The sequence below is a fragment of the Leuciscus leuciscus genome, assembly GCF_965113295.1.
Source record: "Leuciscus leuciscus genome assembly, chromosome: 12".
Taxonomy (NCBI): domain Eukaryota; kingdom Metazoa; phylum Chordata; class Actinopteri; order Cypriniformes; family Leuciscidae; genus Leuciscus; species Leuciscus leuciscus.
In genome coordinates this window covers 26,680,552-26,706,476 of record NC_138736.1, presented here as the reverse complement: position 1 = coordinate 26,706,476, position 25,925 = coordinate 26,680,552, and the positions used below count along the sequence as shown (strand labels likewise).

General features: G+C 39.1%; 1 protein-coding gene across 1 annotated transcript; it reads left to right on the top strand.

Annotated features, from left to right (window-relative positions):
• The first annotated feature begins 139 nt into the window (after positions 1 to 139).
• On the top strand, positions 140 to 24,953 carry smarcc1b (SWI/SNF related BAF chromatin remodeling complex subunit C1b). The gene is made up of 28 exons (XM_082185221.1): positions 140 to 433; positions 1,111 to 1,230; positions 1,438 to 1,523; positions 2,429 to 2,510; positions 2,602 to 2,694; positions 2,908 to 2,977; positions 5,277 to 5,346; positions 5,454 to 5,529; positions 8,020 to 8,142; positions 8,280 to 8,359; positions 8,529 to 8,650; positions 8,733 to 8,792; positions 8,885 to 8,919; positions 9,048 to 9,160; positions 9,322 to 9,393; positions 9,488 to 9,601; positions 9,684 to 9,837; positions 10,602 to 10,712; positions 10,864 to 10,923; positions 16,138 to 16,396; positions 16,504 to 16,653; positions 17,336 to 17,385; positions 17,502 to 17,595; positions 18,428 to 18,561; positions 18,674 to 18,808; positions 19,133 to 19,289; positions 24,474 to 24,545; positions 24,626 to 24,953. The coding sequence occupies exons 1-28, from the start codon at positions 278 to 280 to the stop codon at positions 24,670 to 24,672; spliced, it is 2,895 nt and encodes a 964-aa protein (XP_082041347.1). The 5' UTR covers positions 140 to 277; the 3' UTR covers positions 24,673 to 24,953.
• Positions 24,954 to 25,925: the final 972 nt, after the last annotated feature.

The following is a 25,925-nucleotide window of genomic DNA, read 5'->3' as shown; positions in this document are numbered from 1 at the left end:
AGGACGCAGTCTCACGCGTGAGGCTGTTTTGAAAAAGGAATGTTCAAGGATATTTTGACATTCTTAAAAATGAGGACAAAAATTAAAAACGGTCCAAAAATGTACATGGCCATATTATTAATTAATTCTACTTTGAGGACTGGTCTTACTGGCCATTATGCAGTATGTACTGCGTAGTATGCAGTAGGCGTCGTTGGCGCCTTTTTTGGTTTAACCGCTAGAGGCGCTGTGGAGTCTTCAGTGATTCTGGGTAACGGAGGCTAATTAGCATGTAACAATGGCTGCTGCGGGACCTACGACAAGTCAAGCCAGTTGCAGCTCTTCATTGAGCAGAAGAATGGACGGTGGACCGTGCTGTAAATTCTGGGAGAGCCCGGAAATAATTTCCCAGATGGAAACAGTTCGCAGTTGGATTGGAAAGCATTATAAAAAGGTTAGCGTGCTAGATAGCCGGAGGACCCCATATCCGAAGCTTTCTTTGATTTAATTGTTTTTTTGTTTTTTTTACAGACAGCTATGGTTGTCTTGCTCTTTTTGTCGCTTTCGGTTTCTAATTAACGTCTTAAACTGACTCTAAAAATAATATTTTATGTGGCGGTATTTTGTCTGTTTGTCTTATATAGTACAGAAATGAAAAGCTAACTCGACAGAATACGTGATTGGCAGGACAGAAGTCACAACCATCATCCTCTGTGCATGTTAGCAATAAAGTTATGGTTATATCCAGCTCCATAACTCCACCCTTTGATTCAGTATAAAAAACAAAAACAACTGATTTGTAGTTTCAATATGACGCGATGTAAGTAAATGTTGATGTTAGCAACATGCTAGCAGCTTGAAGTTTGTGTGAACAGGTTTCTGGTCAAAAGGTGTTTGTTTACCTGACTTGACTGACACACCCCCTCTCAGTGCCATGCCATCCCTGCCCAATATCCACTGTGTATGTAACACGTACTATGATGCATCTGATGTTTTAAACTGTTAAAATGTATAAGACCATTGTAGAGAAAGCTCATGAACACTCTTAAGGTTGTAGGCCTCTTTGCATTTGTTGTGCAGTTTTAAAAGTAAGACAACTTTACAGTATTTTGTTTTTCCCCCCCTCTCAAGTATGTGCAGACTGATGCTCCCTCCAGCAAGTCTCTGTCTGGTCTGGTCATCCAACTGCTGCAATTTCAGGAAGACACATTTGGCCGGCGAGCGAATAACCCAAGCTTCACAAAACTCCCAGTGAGTTAATGCTTTTTCACTTCTTTCTCTGGCAAGCCCATACAAAAGCACCTTTATTCCTGTAAATATATGTTTGTGTTTTTTCATCTGTAACTTGATTGACTGAGTCAAGGATCACACCCAGATCAGTCAAAGCATGACACCTAGATTTGCAGAATTATCAGTGATCCGTGTGAGTTTGTTTCAGCATTGTTTCTTTGTCCTCAGGCAAAGTGTTTTCAGGATCTGAGGCCTGGCAGTGCTCTCTGTCATATTCTGGGATCGGTTTACAAGTTTAAGACAGAACAGGGCTGGTTAGTATTAATGCAGAATGGTGCTGGATGGTATAATGGCGGAAATGTGTACAATGTGTATGTAGAGATTCTGATGTACCATTTATTTGTATTTAATGTGAAATCTTAGCATTTATAGCATTTAATGTGAAATCTTTAGGTTTATGTTCATCAAGTCTATATATACTTTACCATTCAAAAGATTTTGGTCAGTAAGAGTTTTAAGGTATTTTAAAGAAGTCTCTTGTGCTCACCAACACATTTACTTGCTTAAAAATAAAACGGTAATATTGTGAAATATTATTACATTTTAAAATAATTGTTTTCTATTTGAATGTATTTTAAAATCGAATTTAATCCTGTGATGGCAAAGCTTAATTTTCAGCAGCCTTCGCTGTTGTTGGTGTCACACGATCCTTCAGAAATCATTCTAATATGCTTATTGGTGCTCAAGAAACATTTGTTTTTGTAATCAATGTTGTATTACAATGTTGAGAACAGTTGTGCTGCTTAATAGGTTTGTGCAAATTGTGATGCATTTTTTTCAGGATTCTTTGATGGTTAGTTCAAAAGAGCAGCATTTATTTAAATAATGTTAATGTCTTTACTGTCACTTTTTATCAATTTAGTGCATCCTTGCTGAATAAAAGTATTCATTGCTTAAAAATAAAAAAAGTCGTACTTACCCCAAACTTTTGAATGGTAGTGTATGTATGATTTAAAATATATTAGAATGATGATATAATAATTGTTTTACTTATGTGAGATTGATGACATAAGATTTGGGTCATCATACCTCCCACCGCTAACTGTAAATGTAAACTGTGATTCATTATCTAATAAAATTTTGTGTCCGATAAAGATTGTCAAATTTATCTCATCTTGTGTAATCTTTTTTTTTTCTTTTTTTTTTTTTTTTCTCAAAGGAGACGCTTTGATCTTCAGAATCCATCCAGAGTGGAACGCAATGTAGAGATGTTCGTCTGTGTGGAGAAAACTCTGATACAGGTATTTGTGCTTGGATTTTTTGCAAACACGAAGATCATAAGCAAATCTAAGTGTGGTACAGTATCTGACCTCTGTGTTTTGTTTTTGCTAGAATAACTTATTAAGCAGACCTGTGGTGTACCTGTCCCCTGATCTTGAACAGAAGCAAGCTCTTAAACTCAAAGACATTGTTGTGCGACACCAGGTCAGTGGAAAAACAAAGATCATTAACACTACAGATGGGGATTTAGAGTAATTTTGTAGTCAAGTATTCTTAACACACACAAAAACCCCCCGATTAAAATCTAATAATAATGTGTAACTTCTATGCCACATTCTCAACTAGTTGCTTTATTGAGCATATTCCTAATATGCACATTGTTGATTACTGTATACACAATTTGTCTTGCCTTTTCAGGGCACAGTGACAGAGGAGAGGTCACAAGCCACCCACCAGGTATACCCATCAACCTCCACAGCAGATGAAGGTGTGTATATTTATTTTGAGCATAGCTTTAGTTCTGGCAAGTCACGTCAGTCAAGCTCATATCAACTGACTCTCAGCTGATCCACATCTACCTATACAAGGAATACGACACCTATCACAGCATCCCTATATAGGTCCATTCCGTATTATCAGCTTTATCGTCTTGCTCAGGAGCTAATTACCTTTCATCTGCTGCTCCTCTAATCCACAGTCAGGACTTGGCTTTCTGATATTCCTCTTCGAGTCAGACTGTAATTTATCTTGATTTATGTTGTTACATGAAATTATTGTCATTAAGAACATTAAAGTGCCCCTATTATGCTATTTTAACGGTTCCTCATTTTGTTTTGGTGCTTCTACAACAGGTTTACATGCATCAGAGGTCAAAAAACACTTTAATTTTCTCACAATATACGTTGCACATCACTACCCTGGAAATCCAGAGTTCTCGCGAGAGCACAAGTTGAATTTGCTCAGCGAGTTTACTCTGGCTTCGGAGTAATGATGCTCATTAAATATGCCCTTGTATCCGTGCTGCACCAATCACATCGGGTTATCTGATATAGGCAGGCCAGAGGCGAGCTAAACAGATGATGGCAGCGCTGTGACATCGAAGTCATTAGTAAACATTGCAAGATGGCTATGGATGAACACCAGTTGTTTGAAACGGCTTTGGCCGCTACAATGAATGAGTTAGACTTGGCATTTTATCTAAAAGAGGAACAGAAGACGGCGCTCGAATCGTTCCTTTGCAAGAAGGACGTTTTTGCTGTTTTGCCAACCGGATACGGCAAGAGTCTAATCTACCAGCTAAGCGTATGGGGCTTGTTGTGATTGGTCGTAGTGTTATCCAATTGCGTGCAGTGAGATTTTCAAATGCATGCTTGGTGCCGCCCCTCGAGCTGGCCGATTTTCATTAGTCGATGCCAGACCATTAATCTTTCAGATTTAGGTCTGGATTTCCAGGCTAGCACATCACCACAATTTTCAATGATTCTCAAACGACTCGTCGGATGAATCAGTCTCTCTAAATCCCTCCTTTCTTCAAGCCTGCTCTGTTCTGATTGGTCAGATGGCCCAGTCTGTTGTGATTGGTTACAGCTTACAGCACCTGTTGGAAACAAACATCCATTACCATAACTGAACTTCAGCTCTGGAGGCTTCCTCAGTCCTCAGCGATTGTACACACTGTAAAGACGGTAACGATGACGTCGATTTTACCATATCAATGCGAGCGCGAATCCGATGATGAAACGTTGGAAGAACTAGTTATTCAACCCGAACCTCCATCGCAAGGATGACTTGAGCAGGACGTTTCTCAGTGATACACTACTCAGTTTGAGTTAAATTATGAGATGTTGCAACTGTAATTCCTCAACATCAGCATCAACAAACCGATGTGTATATTTCAAATTTATTGCGGGGCACATGCTGGAAGCCGGGCACTAACATGAATGACTGATGTAACATTAAAGTTTGCAAAACAAATCTTGCTCCATCCTTTATCTTTACTCAAAGTAGTAAGAACTACAGACAATCTGCCTTAATAGACACAGTTTTAGGTAACAGTGGCCCACAGCTGTTTAGCAGAAGTATTTCATTAAGACAGTAATTTCGTGAGTTAGCGGTTAGCTGGAAACGTACATTATATAAAACACAAAACTAGGTATTTTGAACAACCGGTAGAAAATATATACATCAATAATTAATCATACTTGCAGGTTGTGATTATGAGGAGCATATAGAGGTCCAAATAGGCTGGGTACTGACCCATCTTTCAAGAGCAAGTGTTCTGCGAAGCCCACGTTAAACTCCGTGATTTGAGAAGCAGTGACGTGTTTGATGTGGGGTCAAGTTCGCAGCCGGACAACGTACAACATAGGCGGGCATTATGCAAATGTCTTATCTAGTGACGTTTAATGGTAACACAGTGGGGTTCAAATAACAGACGACTCGTATAGGCGGTTCAGAATCGATTCTTTCTTCTGAGAGACAATAACTTTTATTTATCGTGCACTTTCGACTTTACAACTTTGCAGAAAGTTTACATTCACAAACAGATATATTACACACTGAATGAAAGGGAATATTTGAAAAACCATAATCCAGAAAAGAACATTACTGCCAATCCAAAATGTATGCTACTTGTCAATAATCTTTGATGATAGTGGTCCTGACATAATTTCAACTTTCTGTCTGTGCAGGAAGGATGGATGTATGTTTATTGGTTAAATGTGCCAGTATCTGTAAAACTGTTCATATCTCCCTATGTATAACATTCACTGTTGGGCCTTTTCCAGAAGAGTGGCTTCGACCAGTCATGCGATTGGATCGGCATGTGATGGTGCATTGGGGCATGTGTCCAGACAGGTAGAGAATACATCACACATTCGCACAAGTAATCTAAATGTGGAGATTAGAAAATGGTACAATTTGCTCTGTTACCCAATGATGATATATGTTTCATATTTTATTAGTTATGACTCACTTAAATCAGCAAATGAAATAGATGGAGAAGTGGAGGAACCTCCCAACCCAGACAGGTGCTTGAAGGTGAAAGAATTCTTCAAGTATTAATACCTTGAGTTCCCATGATCCCCCCACACTAATCTTTGCATGTCTTGTCTGTTGTTGGCTTCCAAAAATGATTAAAATTAGGGATCCACTGATATAATGTTTTTTTTTTTTTTTGTCAATACCGATTTTAACAAACAACTATTGGCCAATTCCGATATCAATTTGTCACTTGCTCAATTATTTGAAGGAGTATTATGTCATTATTTTTATGTCATTCAAATAGATTACTTTTTTAATTTAGTTCATTAGTGCAAAGTTCAAAAACACATGAATTAAAGGTGCAGTATGTATTATTGACAGCTAGTGGTTGAAATGGGTACTTCAGTGCAGTCAAAATTTGAAATCCTCAGACTCCATGCTCATGTGGCTTGCCAGATTGAGGACACACAACAGGAACAAGCCCAATTGACAATGGAAGGTGACGAGCCTTGTTGAGTTGATTTATCCATGTTTAATATGCCTCGGTCTGGTCATAGAGCCTTTTAGATGGATGCGAGGCTTTTTAGGATTGGTAGAATCTGCAATCTCTGACCCGGTTCGTCTCTTCCATGTCCGCAGTAACGCTGTTTTCCTCCGACTGGCAACCCGGGGTATTGAAATACTATTGGGTAAATTGGTAGTGGGTGAGATCACACAGACCAAAACATTGACATTCTGACATGGAATGTAGATTTCAAAGTAGAATAACTGGCTGTAGCCTTGTTTTTTGAAGAAACAAGTATGTGAACATAATTTATCCTAAATATCTTCAAACGTGGTATTTTTATGCTTTAGTCCAGACAAAAACAAAATACATACAGCACCTTTAAGGTATACTAGCTAGTTTATTGCTGCATCATCAAATCATTTTCATTGAACATGGATTTAAAATTCAACAGGCCAACAATATAAGAGAGGCATACATTAAGATAAAAAAGAAAATGCAAATAAAAACACTGACAAAATTCAGAGGTTATTTTTGCTATCAAATATTTCTTATTAACATCATTTACTCATATTTGACTTATTATTATAGAATCTTACATATTTTTTTAATAAGCAGAAAGACAACACAACTCTGTGCCTTCATGCAGTTAATTAATAAACTATGGGTTTATATTCAGCATTTTTTTTGCTATAATAGCAGACATCAGAGTCCTGCAACGGGTCGGGTTCCCGCATAAAAGTGGCTAAAACGGGTGGATTGTGACATTCCTAAAATTCACGGGCGGGGACGCGGGCGGATAATGAACTCCTTGCGGGCGGGTAGCGGATGAAAAATATGTGCAATATTTGTATGTCTAAAATTACCATTACACATACGCAAATATGTGTTTTAGTCCGGCCATCCTTAAAAATATTCTTGTTTGCCGTAACCCGACCGACCCTGTCAATTTAGGACCGACCCAATTCATTTTTTTCTCCCCTTTTAGTCCGACCAAGTTGCGACATTACATTTCTCTGTACTGTAGGCTAATAGGCCTATGTGTTGTAGCCCAGTCATTAAAAAACGATTTAGTTTCATATTCATGTTTAAATAAAATAATATACTTTTTTTTAAATTTCATGTTGATTATATTTAAAGTGAAAAGCATGAATAAGATGATCCCGAGACAAATGGAGTGGGCAGACATGATTTTGTTTTTGTAGAAAGCCTTTCTTTAAAGTGAATTTCGTTTTGTATTAATTGTATCTTAATTTTAATCAATGTTTCATCAAACAATTTAGTATAAGTAACCAAGTAAATATAGCAGGCAATATAATCAGGACACGGAGGCGCCCGCGCGTGAACTGATCGTCTCTTAAATTAACCGAAACTCATCGTATAAGCTAATTGCCTCACAGACCTGAGAAATAGAAAGCATGAAATGTGTACTTTTAAACAAAACAATTCAAAACGAAAGAAAACAGACTGTTCTCTGCTTATAATCCATATGAAATGTGCATTTCTCTCTGGCGTGTTCACTACTGTGAAGATCGCGAGTCAGCATCGTCATCTTTGACACAGAAAAAACTTGTTTATTAATAAACAATTGAAATGTCTCCTTGATATATTTGACATATTAATAATCATTACTTTTCCCAGTTCTTTGTGACAGCTTTTAGGTGCGTTATTGGCAGCGCACCCTTACATGTTACATGAACGCCTCACCTGTGTGGTTTATCGCGGGCACGGGTCGGGTAACGGGCCAAATATTAACAGGTCTGGGCGGGTGCGGATTTAATTTTGATATTATCACGGGTGACGGGTCGGATCTGGTGCTGAACTTTGCGGGTACGGGCGGGGGCGGGTCTCCAAAAATGGACCCGTGCAGGACTCTGGCAGACATGTTAAAGGTTTTAAATTGATAAATAAAAAAAAAAAGATAAATATCGGCAGCTGATACATTGGTGGATCTCTAATTAAAATATGAGATAAAATTAAGATGGGCTTTTATTTGTAATGGTAGGAAAGTGTGAATATTTTCTCGAACACCCTTTTCTCAGGTTCATGCCAGATGGATTCTTGACACTGACATATATAATGAGTGGATGAACGAGGAAGACTATGAGATTGACGAGAATGGGATTAGTATGAGTTTCCGCAGGCGTATCTACCAAAGCACAGAGGTATGTTAATTTGTCTAATTTCATGCTAATTTTTTTAACTCCGTTAGTTGTTTTGCAAAGTTTATTTTAGTTTGTAGTTGCAGTTGGTTTGTAGTTTTGTCCTTTTAGACTCTTTTATTTGTTTTCTCTTTCACAAGGAACATAAACCTGTGAAGAAGCGGCGGCGCTCCCCCTCTCCACCATCCTCTGAGTCTAAGAAGAAGGGAGGAAAGAAAAGGTTAAAGAACATCTCTTACTTTGTAGTCACTGCCACATTTTTTGGTCACCTATGCGGGAAGTCAGGGAGCATTAGTGGCTAAGTCACTAGCTTTTTCCTTTGAAATTGTGAATTAAATCCCCAGTGATTTGATTCTTAGTAACTTATTTATGTTGGTGTAACCCAATAGCTCAGGGGTGTATAAGAGGCGTGGCCAACCAGAAGAGGCGGAGCCAGAGGAGGATCTCACTAAAGACATGGAGGATCCCACACCAGTCCCCAACATGGAGGAGGTCGTTCTGCCTAAAAATGGTAAGGTTCTTTTTTTCTACTCTGTGCTTAGTGCTCATGTTGATGTCGGGAGTGTAACACATTTATTTCTCATTGGCTACAGTGAACCTGAAAAAAGACAGTGAAAACACTCCAGTTAAAGGAGGCATTATGGCTGATTTAGGTAAGTTTGTTTGTGGAATTCACTGTTCAGTGAATCTGTTTGTATTCATGTGATTTCAGTAGTAACCTAGAATATCTATGTGTTCCTCTCAGATGACCAAGAAGAGGACCTGCTCTCTGGTATCAGAGTAAGTCAGTTTGTCATGGTTGCTTTCTGTCCAGTTTAACACAAAATCTACATCCAGAACCCAGTTACAGTCAAACTAGATCATCTACAGTCTTCAAATATGTGAGTTCTGACCTATTGTGTGTGTAGGATGAGGAAGAGCAGAGGGATTTCGGCCGTGGGATGGAGGGGGAGGAGAGTGCCACAGAGCAAACGCATCACATCATTGTGCCCACCTATGCCTCATGGTTCGACTACAACTGGTGAGGGTTTAACTGAACATGTGTTCAGATTACACCAACTCAAATTCTCAGTTTTACATGGATATCAGAGCTGGGGCCTAGTGCTCTGCCCATACTCGGGCATTTACCATTCCTGTACAGTTTTACACAGAGTAATAGATGATTTTTTTTTTGTGTGTTAGTATTCATCATATAGAGAGACGAGCTCTGCCCGAGTTCTTCAATGTGAAAAATAAGTCCAAAACACCAGAAATGTAAGTCAGTGTGAATATGCATATATGCACATACTATCTGCATCAGATTCACCATACTGAACTTAAAATAAACATGTTCATATTTTGTTTGTAGATATCTTGCATACCGCAACTTCATGATTGACACATACCGGCTGAACCCTCAGGAGTATCTGACCTCGGCCTCCTGCAGACGAAACCTGACAGGAGATGTGTGTGCACTTATAAGGTGTGTGTATTCACTTGTATCTTTGACACCTGTGCATAAATAATTTGCAATTAATTTATAAACTTGCTGATGTGCATTTTAGGGTTCATTCGTTTTTGGAGCAGTGGGGGCTGATAAATTATCAGGTAGATGCAGAAAGTCGACCCCTCCCCATGGGCCCACCCCCAACGCCACACTTTAACGTTCTTACAGATTCACCGTCCGGACTCGTCCCACTACAACACAGACCCTTACAGGTATTGACAAACATGACATTTGTGCTTAAAGGGGGTTTTCACACTGGGCACGTTTGCCGCAGTACGAGTCAGAGTCTGAGTATGATTGTTCTCGGCGCCCCCCGAAGCGTTGGTCTGGTTTCACACTGATTTGATTCTATCGAACCCTGGTGCATTTGCCTTCATCTTATGTCATCACAAACATGCACGGCGCATGATAGATAGCACTCACTCTACACGATGACACTGCTCGCTTATATCCAAGGTGAATCATCATCATCATCATCATCATTGAATTAGTGATGTCATCCATCTGCTAAAACACATGCACAGGTTACTTTATTTCCTGAACAAGTGCACCCCCAAGTCTGAATTACTTTCACATTCATGTAAATCATGCCACAGTTCCATTGCAACCAAATTCAGACCACCTCCTTTGGGCTCCCGGGTCTGCTGTCAGCTTTCACATTACCTATTTTTCATGCAAACCGTGCCCCGTTTCAGACTAAACTGACTGTGTGAAAGCACCCTAAATCATCACCTCTTCGATTAAATGATCACCTCTTACATTCAGCCAGTCCTTGTCACAAAATGAATCCCAAAAGTGTTTTGACTGTACATTTTTCCAATTATTACTTGTCTACTTACTGTATCTAACAAAGTGACATGAAATATATATTTCAGTTGAAAGCAATCAGTTGCCTAGGACAATTATACAGTTTAATGGTCATTCTACAAAATGTTTAATAAATTTGATATATTGTTTATTTGTTGTGTGTTGAAAGGTTTCAGCCTCTCAGCATATGTTGCATTTCCCAGAGAAATTGAGAGAAAAACCATCTGACCTGCAGAATTTTGGTCTACGGATTGACATTTATACTAAGAAACATCCGAAGGTAAAAACAAAAACAATGTGTTTGCAACGTTCATGGTTTCAGTTTAACAGTGCTTTACCGGAACTTTCTAGAATCTATTGATTGCATTGAGCTTTAGCATCTCAATACTGCATGCTTGCTTTCTGTCTTATTTTTTTATTTAATCTTTTAGAGTAAAGGTGCAAATGCAGGGAGAGAATGGACAGAACAGGAAACACTCTTGCTTTTGGAGGTAAGCCATTTAAAACAGTCAACAAGATTTTTTTAACGCTTAAAGATTTGTATTCAGGAGTCTTTAACTGCAGTACTGCAGGGGGTTGGCAATATTTTTTTGATGTCAATCAATTGCAAATGACACTAATGCGTAGTTCACACTACATGATTTTAAGCCCGATTTGCAAGTTAACGAGCTCGCCGACAGGTCAGGCTGTAATCGCGTGCAAATCTGCGGGTGATCCGCGCTCGCCAATCTTTGAGTGTGAAATACTTAACGACGCATCAAAACCCCTCGCTGACACATCGCCGACGCCAGAAAAATATCTAGCATGCCAAATATCTGGAATTGTCGGCCGACTCGATAGCCTGTGGTGTCACGTGTCGCGACGAGCAACAGCCAATGATCATCTTGTTATGATATTACAAAAGCCCTTTGTATTTGTAACCATCGTTGCCAAACCACAACAGGCAGCTGCTTTTTCATTATAATGTTTTACTCACTTCCAAATCTCTATCTGACAGACAATCCCTGCTGCCCGCGTGTGCTTATCCATCCGTTCACCCATATTCTTTTTTTTTCTTCTTTTTTTTCTTTCGGGGTTCTAAACAGATCATTGCACAAACAATATAGGCCTATATATATATATATATATATATATATATATATATATATGGGGTGTGCGTGTGCCGGTTTCAGAATTGGTGTGACGGTTATGACGTGAGTCAAATGACATAACTCATCGGTTATTATATTGCCTATTTCCTTTTTATTTTATAAATAGGCCTACATGCAATTGGTTGATGAAACATTTATTAAAATTAAGATACAATTTGTACAAAACGAAATTCGTTTTAAATAAATTATTTCTACAAAGCAAAGTGGTAAAAATCATGTCTCACGATTTACAAAACAAAACTTCATTAAGTGGTAAAAACCCAATATAGCATCTTATGATCCTATCTTTTATTACAATTGTTTTTGAGCTAAAATGTAATACACATCATATATACACACTGTATATGTTTCTTTTATCAAACATGTTTGGGGCCAGTCAAGGGGTAATTAAACTGCACGATCAGTTATCGGTAATGATATTGTTTATTATTGCAAATGTTTATTGCTAATGTTTATTATTGGAAATGTTTTTCATTTGTTTAATAAATCTCATAATGATGGCACATCACTATATCATAGTCATAGCTTTTATTTCTATCTCAAATGATTGAAAGAATCAATTACAGTTGGAAACGTATAGACCAATAATAACACAGACTGTCAACAATTGTTTTTAATTAGTATTTAAACATTCTCTATAATAGAAAAGATAGAAATTGCGGTTATAGAGTTCTAATGACGGTGCTCAACTATATATATATATATTAGAGGTGGGCATAGATTAATTTTTTTAATCTAGATTAATCTAGATTAATTTTGAAATTAATCTAGATTAATCTAGATTAAAATGGCTCATTTGAATTCTGCCGAAGGCATTCAAAATATGTGTGCTACCCAAATAATGACTATAAAAGTAAGTCTTTGAGAACGGGTTTCTCAAGCCAGGTGGCGCATTAGACCAGGGGCTCATCTCCTGTTTCCAAAATGCATCACAAACTGCTTGAGAAAGCTGTTCTACTCAGACTGTAAAAGGTTACTACTGTACTGTTACTGTCCATAGGCAACATTAGGTAGGCCTATGTTATTATCAACTACTATAGGCTATCAATTAGGGATGGGCGATATGGCCTAAAATCTATATTGTGATATACATTGCAGCCTCTTGCGATAACGATATACAGTATATTATAATAAAACCATTTCAGAACAGATTACACAGACCCATGCTAAACAACTGCTAAATGTATATTTTTTTTAAAGGGTGTATGTAGTTTTGAGAACATATATTGTGCAAAACTGTAAGTATACAACATAATTTTGCAGATAAATAAAATTTAAGTACACTAGCTGCAGAGACTTAAGTAGGTCTAATGTTTATTATGGCTTGGAGCTTATGAAACCCCAAATTTAAAATTAGAATATTGTCTAACTGATGTCTTTTCAGTTAAAAAGAAACACAACAACGATTCTTAAAATCGAGATGATGTGCTACACCACTAAGCAAGGCTGGATTAGTACCCCCAGGGGCCCCTGGGCACTGAAGCTCATGGGCCCCCTCCCCTACCTGACAACCACACCCTCCAAAGGAACACACACCAGGTGTGGGATTTAACATGCCAATCACTATTGATCAAAAGCTGAATGACTAGTTCACAAGACAATGATACGAAATAAATTTTTCTGAAAAGTATGGCTGCACGATTTGGGGAAAATGTCATATTGTGATTATTGAGGTCAATATTGCGATATGCGATTGCGATATAGTAAACAAATGGTTTCATGAGTTAACTTGCTTATTTCTCAAGTAAAATACACACACAGATTAGTGATAATGCTGAAATTTGTAGCCCATTTCTCAACTCAAACTAGAAACAACAACTAAATGCACTGTGTTTTCAAATTAAAATAAATTCAATATTGTTATTTGTCTCAATAATACAAGAGTTAAAAATAAATGTCATATTTACCTGTGCCTGTCAAACAGGTAGACCTAGGACATATACCGAAATTGTCAAACTGCACTGCATAAATTATAAATTAAATATAGACTAATCCTTATTATAGCAAAAAAAAAAAAAAAAAAAAAAAAAAACTTTAGTCAACAGCAGTGAGTCATTTTCTCTGTTCTTTTTGTTCTTTGATTAACTTTACTGACAGAAAGCTTTATTGGCTGCTGTCTCTTTAAGACCAGCTGACGGAGACGCGGCTCTCGCACGCGCCTCATTCTTTCACAACTCTTGACGTTCATCATAAGACAGCTCTTATGTTATGAAGATACTCGACAAAACGGACATTTTGGCATAATGTGTGTTATTGTAAGTTCAAGCACGAAAGATAACTGTATTCTGGAGTGCTGTCTGTGCGCACGATACTGGCGCGCGCGCGTCTTTCTGTGTGTGTGTGTGTGTGTGTGTGTGTGTGTGTGTCACAGTCAGACTTTTGTCTTGTCGCACATGAATTGTTTAAAAGCAATTTTAACAATTGCTTTTAAACAATGGTGCCCCTGCTTTTAAACAATTGCTTTTAAACACGTGCCCAGATTGCCCATATGGTAGATCCGGCCCTGCACTAAGATATATTGGAATGGGAATAATACGCGCGCGCTGGTATTCAGTGATATCATGTTTCGTTTTGAATTTGAGGTGGTAGAACGGATTAGTCGTGTGTTAACTTACCGAACTGTTACCCCACACACTCTTTGCTGCTGCTCGTCTGACGGCTTAAACCCGAACCAAGTCCAAATAATGGATGTTGCACCGATCTTTTTCACCAGCTTTCACTTTCAGCTGTGTTTACTTAAGATGACGACGAATATGCGTTGCAGCCGGGTTTACCTCGCGGCCGCGGGTAGATTGCGTCATCATCTCCCAACCCAACTTGGAGAATAGATTAACGGCGATATTTTTTTTATCGCGCGATAAGAGTCTCGCGTTAACGCAGCACGTTAACGCCGATAACGGCCCACCACTAATATATATATATATATATATATATACGGTATATATATATACCAACAATTTTGTCCCGCCGTCCATTTGCCATTGGAATGCGCCAAGACTTGTTGTCAGCTCCTGTAGTGTGTAAGCCCCTGTTGCAGAAGATTTACGTAGTGTCACATAGTCTGAACACCACAACGACTTCAAGACTCCAGAGCAAGTCATGTAGTCTGAACAGCACAGCGATCTGCCGACGTTTAAAGTTGTGTAGTGTGAACTAGGCATTACACAACCTAAACAAATTTTTTTTTTTTTTTTTTAAGAATCTATAATCCATCTACATTTCTATTATTCCTTCCACATTAAAATGCATCAAGTAAAATTAAAATGTAATCTATATGGATCTGTATATTTAATAGTAATTATATAATAATAATAATAATAATAATTTATTATCATTTAAAAAAATTGTCATAATATATAATAATGATTATCATATTATTGCTTAGCTAAATAACTTAATATGGGTACTAATACAAATGTTATATGTTAGGTTTAAAATGCAACACCCAAGTTGCGTCCAAAATCACATACTTCCCTACTATTGTATGCAAAATACAATGTCCGAATTTACAGTTCTCATAAAAGATTAGGCAAAAAGTATTCGGATGACCTACTGCTACCGGCGAGATTCTAAAGTGCGCATTCAATGGACACTTGACTATCCCATGAGGCTATGGGAGAGGATTTGTGAATGACATTAGCTGCGTTTCCATTACCCTTTAAATTGCGCAAATTGAAAATACGCCCAATGGAAACGTGTCAATTTCGCAAAAACTCCCATATATCAGAAAAAAGTTTTTACGATCGCATGATGTGGTTTTTCAGGCAATTCGGAAAAAGGAATATTTTGCGAAACTGGAAATGGAAACAGTTTTTTTGCATTTACAGGTCACTTGGCGTACGTAAAAGTTGATCATTCTTTAAAGATGACGCGGTATGTTTGGACAGAAGACGAGACAGAGTTCTTCATTAAACTCATAAAAGACAAAAGTATGACTGGAATACTGGATACTAAACAAAGAAATGCCACAATTTATCAAGACCTTGAAGCAGATAGGAGGGAGAAACACCTCATATGTGCTACTCCCAAGTATAAGGGGTTTTCCTTGCCAGTAATGCTTGGATAACACGCCTACGTCTCCTTCGATTAAAAATAATGGCTAGTGTGGTGGCTGGGATATGCGTAAACCTACCAACATCAGTTGCCATGATTTTTGGAATTACTTATCGTGGGAGGAAAAAATTACGTTTTAGTCGCATACAAGAAATGGAAAAACCGTCAATTCGCAATAGTTTATCGACATTTAGAAAATATTGCAAAAGTTTTGCGCAAATCTTTAATGGAAACGCAGCTAGTGAAGCGACGCAACTGATGCTGATAGGTCACATGATAAGGGCAACATGGTGATTGTAGTATATTCATACTTTTTTTAATGCTTGCAAAGTAAGTACTTATTCAAAGTAAGTACCTACTCGAGAGTATGTAATTTCGGACTCTGCCTCTGTTTTAAACCGAGTGTAATAGGAGTATCTGCTCTCTGACCATTAAGAGGCCCATGGCCTGAAATAGGTTTTCATTATTTGTCGTTTTTGAATGCTATATCTCTCTTCTCAGGCTTTGGAGATGTATAAAGATGACTGGAATAAGGTGTCGGAGCACGTGGGCAGCCGCACACAGGATGACTGTATTCTTCACTTCTTGCGGTTGCCCATAGAGGACCCATATCTAGAGAACTCTGAAGCCTCAATGGGTCCTCTGGCCTATCAGCCTGTTCCCTTCAGCCAGTCAGGGAACCCTGTAATGAGCACTGTTGCTTTCCTTGCATCTGTGGTGGACCCTCGAGTGGCCTCCGCAGCTGCCAAGGCAGCTTTAGGTAAGAGTCTGTGTTTGTTTGTTAGTGTGTGTACTGAGTGTGTGTACTGATTTGAAGATATGTGTGGTGAGATAAAATACGTATGTAATGTTTTAACTGTCTTTCAGAGGAGTTCTCGAGAGCAAGAGAAGAGGCCCCGCCAGAGTTATTCACTGCCAGCTTTCACAAAGCACAGAGAGTTGGGCATAATTTAGATCCGGCCTTTATGCTCCAAACAGGCGGGATTGCAGGACTTGATGACAATTCAGAAAAGACTGGTATTTATCTCACTTGTTTATGCGTGTAATGTTTTTTAAAGTGACGTATGTAGTCATAACATCAAAACTCTTCCCCCGAATTCAAATTTGAAATGCGTGTTAAAACCAGCTGTAAATATCAAATTACCTGAGATGTACATTAACTTCCTGAAGTTTGGATCTATAAGATTTTTAAAGAAATTAATATTTTCATTTATCAAGAATGCATTAAAGTGATAGTAAAGGCATTTTATAATGTCACAAAAGATGAAGTAAACACTCTTCTTTTGAACTTCCTATTCATCCAAAAATCCTGAAAAATTTAATTTTTCACAAAAATAATGAGTGTTCAACACTGATAAAAATAAGAAATGTTTCTTGAGCACTAAATCGGCATATTAGAATGACATGTGACACTGAAGACTGGAGTAATGGGTACTGTAAATTTGGCTAAATTACTTTTTGAAATATATTAGAATATTCAAAAACATGAAAAAAATCATACTGACTCCAAACTGTCCTTGGAATGGTTGTACTTGAAACAATCCAGGGGAGGGCAGTAAACGAAAGAAGAATTTTCATAATGTTTAATGTCATTTTAACAATCACCTTATATGACCTCTATACACCAAATATTATATAATAAAGTTTGATTAACATTAGGAATATGACTAAAATATGGTTCTCTTTTTCTTTTGTTTAGATGGGAGTGGTATAGAAACAATGAACACTGAATATGATCAGCATGAAAAGGTATGAGAAGCTTCTTCAGATACAAATAATCATCCATTCTGCTGTTTTATAGTCTTGGATTACAAATCTTAAAAAGGAAAATATGATTGTCACTGTGCATGTATTTTCTGTTGTAGCTTGAGGGTGACAGCATCTTGGGAGAGGGAGCGCGTGTGAAGAACGAGGAGAAAGAAGAGAGTGAAGGAGAGAGAGGAGAGGAGAGCACAGCAGGTCAGAGCATAACTGATGCTAAACGGAATTCAGTATGCATAGTATGCAAATTTTCTGTATTTATGTGATGTTATCTAACATTTCTCCCTAACATTCCCCCATAGATTTGTATAACAATCTAGATGCCAACTATATTTGGAATTACAAACAAAGTAAAAACAAAGTAAACCTGTAGCTCTTAATATTCACAAAGCATGTTAGAAGTGCTTTGAGAGGTCAATTGAAATTGAAAGTTTTTGTGAAATATTATTACAATTTAAAACTTTTTTTCTATTTTAATATTTTTTTTAATGTAATTTATTCCTGTGATAGCAACGCTGATTTTTTTGCAGCCATTACTCTAGTTTTCACATGTCACATGATAATTCAGAAATCATTCTAATATGCTGATTTGGTGCTCAAGAAACATTTCTTATTATTATTATTAATGTTGAAAACTGTGTTTTAATGTTTAATATATTTGTGGAAACAGTGATACATTTTTTCTAGGATACCTTGATTAAAATAAAGTTTTAAAAAATGCATTTATTTAAAGTAGAAATCTTTTTTTTAACAATGTTAATGCATTTACTGTCTAACTTGCTAAATAAACATATTAATTTCCTAAAAAATAAACAAATCTAATTAACCCAAACCTTTTGAACAGTAGTGTATATGCATGCTTTTGTTCCTTACCCGTGTCATCTTTGCTCGTTTCTTCTTACAAAGTTTATTACTTTCTAGACAACTAGTGAAAAAAAAAAAAAAATCAATTAGTCCCTACTGTAGGTAGTGTGATTGTGTATGATTTCTGGATTTCTTTATATTTCATACTCTTTGTACGTCTTTCCAGAGGAGAGTTTTGACATGTGCCTCACCCAAGGGGATGGGGAGGAGATGAAGAGGAGGGTGGAGCTTGAGCTGGTGGAGGTCAACATCGCAACAGCTGCTGCTTCAGCACTGGCCTCTGCAGCTACCAAAGCAAAGGTGAATGTCAAACCTCATTTCACGTGACCCCTAAAGAACCACGATCATTAACAGAGACCAAAAAAGTGATTCATCTGAACTCACTCTTTTTCTTCCTCTTCTGTCCCTCTAGCACCTGGCTGCAGTAGAAGAGAGGAAGATCAAATCTCTGGTGGCTTTGCTGGTTGAGACTCAGATGAAAAAGTTGGAGATCAAACTGAGACACTTTGAAGAGCTAGAGACCATTATGGATCGAGAAAAAGAGGCTGTGAGTCTGTGTGCCTCATTCAAACAAGATCTGGCATCTCTTCAAGAAAGTCTTCAAGAAACGTTTGAGAGGACACTAGTTTCTCTCTTAATGCACTGTTTTATGACCTGCGTCTTAATTGCTATCAATTTATTTTTGGAAGTTATTTGTGCTAAATAATGCATTCATAATTTTCATTAATCTCCTAAAGGGATAGTTCACCCAAAAGAGAAAATCACCCTCATGTTGTTCCAAACCTTCCAAAGATCTTCTTGACTGCCAACAGCATTTTTAACGTAGACATTTCAGGATGTTTAAACTCAATGTGATATCTGTATGTTGTAGCTGGAGCAGCAAAGACAACAGTTGTTGTCAGAGAGGCAGAACTTCCACCTGGAGCAGGTTAAATATGCCGAGCTGAAGGCACGACAGACCGTGGAACCTCAGCAGCAAGCGGGAGCCACACAGAACAGCAGTACTGCATACAACCCTCTTCACCAAGGTACACCCTTAGGCCCAAAGTGTCCTTCGGTTTTTACGCGTATACGAGGGTCTTAGGTGACGCAAATTTCGTCACCAGAATAGTACACGCGTCACCCGTTTTTTGTAACGGCACGTACTTTGTATGCACATGCGCATTGAATTTGTTTTGGACTAATCAGTTGTTCCACAAAGTAGCTACTAGGGGTGGGCGATATGACCAGAATCTTATATCACGATATGAGTCATTTTATTTCACGATAATGATATACATCATGATATAGTTATTTTTGCTTTAATAAGGTAATGATATAAAAAATATTTGATCATTGAAATTTCATAATTCTTTTCACCATTTTCAGTAACATTTAAAAAACTCTTAAGCTTCCTGAAGACAAGTAAACTGTGATAAAGAAAGAGCAAAGAAAACAAACTACAATAAAACAAAGACATAAATGAAATAGACCTACCTGAAAAACTTCAAGCACTAGAAATACTACATAAATATCCATTCAATTATTGTGTTTTCTCTCTCAACTGTTAATGTTAACTTATGGCATAAATGACTGTTTAGTTGCAAATGGTCACTTGTTTATTTATAGGTGTCTAGATCATGTGTATTTAACCTAAGTTCAAGGTAAGCCCAATTAGGTAGCAAAAAGCACTCCGTTCAGTTCTCATGCGCTCTATGAGCAGCGTTTTCATGTCACGCGTCTCTCAGACAGCGGTCTCTCAGAGAGCGTGCAAATATACTGAAATCTGATGTCTTTTGCTGCTTATTGTGCTTCATCAGTTTAAAATCACTTGTTTTTAAACCGCAATGCTTAAAAACGCATACGAACAATAAGCTTTCAAGAACGCGCAAATATATATGTATATGCAATATACGCAAAACCTTTGTTTTTGCCCCAATTTTTCATGAGCTGAACTCAAAGATCTAAGACGTCTTTAATGTACACAAAAGGCCTATTTCTCTTAAATATTGTTCATAAATCTGTGTTAGTGAGCACTTTTCCTTTGCCGAGATAATCCATCCACCTCACAGGTGTGGCATATCAAGATGCTGATTAGACAGCATGATTATTGCACAGGTGTGCCTTAGGCTGGCCACAATAAAAGGCCACTCTAAAATTTGCAGTTTTATCACACAGCACAATGCCACAGATGTCGCAAGTTTTGAGGGAGCGTGCAACTGGCATGTTGACTGCAGGAATGTCCACCAGAGCTGTGTCCCGTGAATTGAATATTCATTTCTCTACCATAAGCCGTCTCCAAAGGCGTTTCAGAGAATTTGGCAGTACATCCAACCGGTCTCACAACCGCAGACCACGTGTAACCACACCAGCTCAGGACCTGCACATCCAGCATCTTCACCTCCAAAGATCGTCTGAGACCAGCCACCCGGACAGCTGCTGCAACAATCGGTTTGCATAACCAAAGAATTTCTGCCCAAACTGTCAGAAACCGTCTAAGGGAAGCGAATCTGCATGCTCGTCGTCCTCATCGGGGTCTCGACCTGACTGCAGTTCATCGTCGTAACCGACTTGAGTGGGCAAACTCACATTCGATGGTGTCTGGCACTTTGGAGAGGTGTTCTTCTCTTACGAGAGGTTCTCTCGTATTGCGTAAGTAGCTTACGCTGCGGGAAAGTCATCTTTCTCGAGATATGAAGCCACAAATTATCCTTAATTTTTATAATCTTGTCAACGCAGTGCAGCAGCACGCAGACCTAGAGCAGGCTATCTAGCGTGCTCATTGGCTGCCCTGCGGCAACTGCAGCAGCCTACCAGTGAGCCTGACGTGACGTCACGCCCTCAGCGCCCTCACGCGTCACGGCCCGTCAGAAGGGGCGCGGCTTAGCTTATAAAAGAAGGCTCGGGGGCTGCTTTCTCTGATTTTTGTCTCTTCAGCGAAGCTCTCCGCATCGCTGGACTCTGAGGAAGCCGCCGTCGAATCAAGCGACCTGCAAGCCGAGGATTCGCCTGAGGAAGCCGGCCGACTTCGCCGCCTTCAGCATCCCTGCCTGCTTCGCTATCCGGCGATTATATCCTTTCATTGCATTAATTTAAAATGCCTTGCATTTCCTGCAAAGTTCCGCTCAGCGACAGGGACCGCCATGTTATCTGCGCTCTCTGCCTGGGACCGGACCACGCAGCCCTCGCTCTCTCTTCGGGCGGCTGCGAACTGTGCGAAGAACTGCCGATGTCGACCCTGCGGGCTCGACTCGCCTTGTTCGACGCTCCCGCTGTCTCTCCGTCTGCCTCCACCGGGCCGCGTAAGAAGAAACGCCGCTCTCAGAGGCCACCGGAACCTGCAGCTGAGCGCTCGCCGGAGCCCCTCCCGCGAGCCTCGCTATCTCCTTCTCCTCCCGCGAGCCTCGCTATCTCCTTCTCCTCCCCCCTTTCCCGACGCGCAGCGGCCGGCCTTCGCCCGCACTGCCGTCGCCTCAGGGGATGAAACGGACCACGCTGCTATCTCAGACAGCTGCTCTCTCCTAGCCTCGGACAGCGAGGAGTGGTCGGGTTCTCACCGCTCCGCCTCCTCAACACAGGAGTCTAGCCGGTCCCGTGCCAGTGTCGACGCAGAACTTCTCCGCCTCCTCACCAAAGCAGTCGAACAATTGGAACTCGACTGGTCCCCACCGATGGCGCCCGCGCCCAACAGGCTCGACGGGTGTTTTCTGCCTAGCCGCCGCCAAGCGCCTGCCTCTAGGTCAGCACCCTTCCTGCCTGAGCTCCACACTGAGCTCTCAAAGTCGTGGAACGCCCCGTTCTCCGCTAGACTCCGCTCACCGGTCTCTTCGACTCTCTCCCAAGTGGACGGAGCCGCCGAGAAGGGATACACACAAATTCCCCCGGTTGAGGAAGCTGTGGCAACGCACCTTTGCCCGCCATCCGCCAGATGGCGCTCAAAGTCTGCCCTGCCGTCCAAGGCCTGCAGGACCACATCAGCTCTCGTCGGCCGCGCCTTTGCTGCCGCCGGCCAGGCTGTTTCCGCCCTGCACTCCCAGGAGTTTTAGCTTAGAAGTGATTCCAGAACATTTTCAGTGAACTCTGAGCAAGGAATGGATGGACAATCCTATCTTAGTGAGGAGGTGTGGTTGACCCCGTTGCTAGGTATGAGTCATCATTTCAAAAGCCGTGATTGGTTGATCCTACAAGTTTGATGAAAATGAACTTTTGGTGATAATGAGCAAAGGATGTACCCTCAAATCAATAAACATAATTATACACTCTAATCTTATGCAGACTGTAATTGTAAATAATATTTCACATTCAAGAAAATATCTGGAAAATGAATAGTAAGCTGTAGGGGTTATAGCCTAACATTAGAATCTAAAATATGTGAAAACTTAAGCTCATTACACCCTGTTCAAATAATGATTCATGTCTTATTTGCTCATATTAATATCCTAGCTGGCATATTTTGTACTTTCACTCCCATATGGACCCCATTGAAAACAAGATGGCCTATCTCAAGGGGCTGTCCTTAATGAAGTAGAAATTGCAACGTTACAACTCAGTGTGGTCTTAACGAGGGTAACACGGCTCAGCTTTTATCAATGTCTGTGATTGCTGGCTGGTCTATTTATGAAGGCTTGTTAACAAATATCCTACAAACACCGAAAATGGAGAAAAAAAGGTTTTGTGCAGCTGCTTAGGGGAACTCCTAAGCCACTAAGGGGCTGTTTACACCTGGCCACTTCATGCGTTTCTCAGATCGGATAGCTATCTGATATATCAAAACGATTTCATTTACACCTGGTCACATAAATGTGTTTTTGCGAAACGGATTTAAATCCGATCTTCAATTCCCGCGCTATATGCAGATTTAATGGAGTGCACGTCACGAGAGCAACAGATATGAGCTGCATTTTATTGATCATCAGCTAAAATTTCAAAGACCGCAATAAAAGAGAGCGGCAACAGCCCTGGTAAGATCATTTCGTTTCTTAAGAATTTACTTTTAATGATGATGATTGTGTGTTAAGCGTCTGCGACTTACTTTCACTTTGATTTGCGAGAGTTTGCACGTTGGCTTAATGAATAGATGCTCAGCTTCTCATCTGCGGTGATACCTGTTCCAGTAGCGTCGTCATATCTGGCTATAACATTACATATAGCCTATAACACGCTCTCACACGTTTATTTTTTTAGCATTTTTGGGAGGAGTACAATTTACATATGTGGTTTCAACAACCAGATGCATTTACACTTGTCCAGTTTCGTCTGGAATGCGGCCCAGACCACCTCCTGAAGTGGTTTGAGCGATCGGATTCAAATCCGTCTCGAATGCGTTTCGGAGGGCATTTACACCTGGTCTTTTCACGATCGGATAGCTATCCGATCTGAGAAAACGCATGAAGTGGCCAGGTGTAAACAGCCCCTAAAAGTCCTCTTCCCTGCTCTTAGCAGATCTCGCCTTAGGAGCCCTTTTAAGCGCTAGGAATCTTGAGGAATAGCTTTTATATTAACTGGGATTTTCATGTCACTTTTAGGGGAAATTCTAAGAAAACGTCATGACTCTGAGAATTTTCTTAGAATTTGGCCGCTAGGAGCCACTTTTTGCACAAAAATTCTTTAGGGATACGGGCCCTGACTATAAAGTTCCATGAAATATCCGTTAGTCATATCGGCTGCATATCGACTAAAACGGGCGAAGACTGCTGGTTCATTACAAGATAGTGTGGCAGTGTTTGTTCTTCTAGTGCAGAGATTATTTTTCCACTCTGCATTACGCTATTTACAGCTGTTAATAAATATTTAAACCGTGTTTCTCTGTCTAGGTGTTTTTAGTTTAGTTTTTATCTTTTCAATTAATCTTATACACTCCTGCACCACTTTTATCATATGCAATTAGACACTACTCTTTTATGTCTTAATAGACTGTATGTTTTCATAAAAAATTTGCTTTACACAAAACCTTGGGTGTGTACAGTGATCAATTACATTTAAAAGGGTTGTAAATCTAGCTCAAGTAAATTTGAGCAACTTAGTCAACTTTAATCATATAAAACGTTGTTTCCCAACAACAAAATTGTGGCCAGTGAAAATGTTGAGTGGCTTGTTACTTTGGAAAACCACTGGATCCAATCAAGTCGAAAAGCTGTTTCACTCGGACATACGTATAATAGGGAAGAAAAGACAATCGCAAAGTCCGTTTCATGTCAACCTTAATAATATTGTGTTTTTTGCATCCCTCTCAGGACGTCCGGTGGGCAGTGCTGGTGCTGGACAGATGATGGGTGCTCGCCAGCCTGGAGCTCCCAATGGCATGTGTGAGTAACACATGCCACAACTCAAATTCTAATCAACACTGGCACGGTGTTCAAAAAGTTTTATTTTCTTTCCAACCCAGACCAAACTCCACCGTCCTCACAGGCTGATGGGGCCGCGCCCATGTAATGTCCACTAACGGACAGTTAGATCTTCACCACCTTGAAACCCTAACTCACAAGATCACATGAAGGACACGGTCACATCATGTACAAGTTACCAACATTCACCTCTACAATAGCACTTATTCTGTGTATATTTAATATTTTTTAAGCATTGATTCTGGCATTTAAGGATATGATTTGAGGCTTTTCATTGTCATATCTGTCTGTACTTAATGTTTGTAGATCTGTTTTTGTATTGCCACCAAGCACTAAAACATTTGTGGCTGAATAAATCTTTTATATGAAGTTATAATTTTTTGTGAGTTCATCTATTGAAGAGTTTACTTAAGAAGGTTTTCTGATACTTTTATATTTTAAATTTGGCGGCTTATTCTCTGCTACATTTAAAACATTTAATTTGATATTTGTGATAAAAGTATCTCGCAAATTTTGCGGCAATGAACTGTTGTCAACTATGAAGAAAACTGAGCTGCACCATTCCTTGATCTGTTTCAGATGTATTTTTGCTGCTTTAAATTTTTTAAAAGAAAAATTTCCTTACATATGAGAGTGAAGGGAATGGGAGCTGTGGAGCTCATAAATGAGATGCAAGGGGAGATTTTAAGAGAAAAAAATTAGCTGCTTTATTTCCATTCATGTATTTTTTCTGTTTCACTGAAGAAAGAATTACATGCTTGGAACAACATGGGTGAGTCCTTTTTTTTTTTTTTTTTACAAATTGTTTTTGATATTGAAAAGCTGAAGTACTAAAACTTAAATATATATAAAAAAATGAAATAAAAGTTAAAAATCTTAATACCATATTTCTATATAAATAATACTAAAATTACACTGGTAAAAAGTAATTTTGATCCATTTCATATTCGACCCAGAATGCTTTCTACAGATGCTACATTTTTTAATAATGTAGAAGCTGTTAAGTGTCCCTCCTTTCAGCACATATTAACAAACTGCTTATGTGTGGACTGGCGTCTATGGGTGACCCAATTTCAGATGCTTTGTTTGTGGTACCCGCTTGCATCATTTTTGTATCTCAATCCAAGCAGCATAACTGAAATTATTTATAATTAAACGCTTTCTGTATCATCATATTTATATTTTCGAAGTGAATCTCTTTGCATTTGAGGACAGTAAATGGTCGATATTTACTCCTGAGTTGATTGACTTTTGCAGTGATTCTATCAGACATAACACAATTGGGTGTGCCTCAATCAGCTCCCTAGTTCAGTAATCAGGGCACTGTGTTGGTAATGCGAC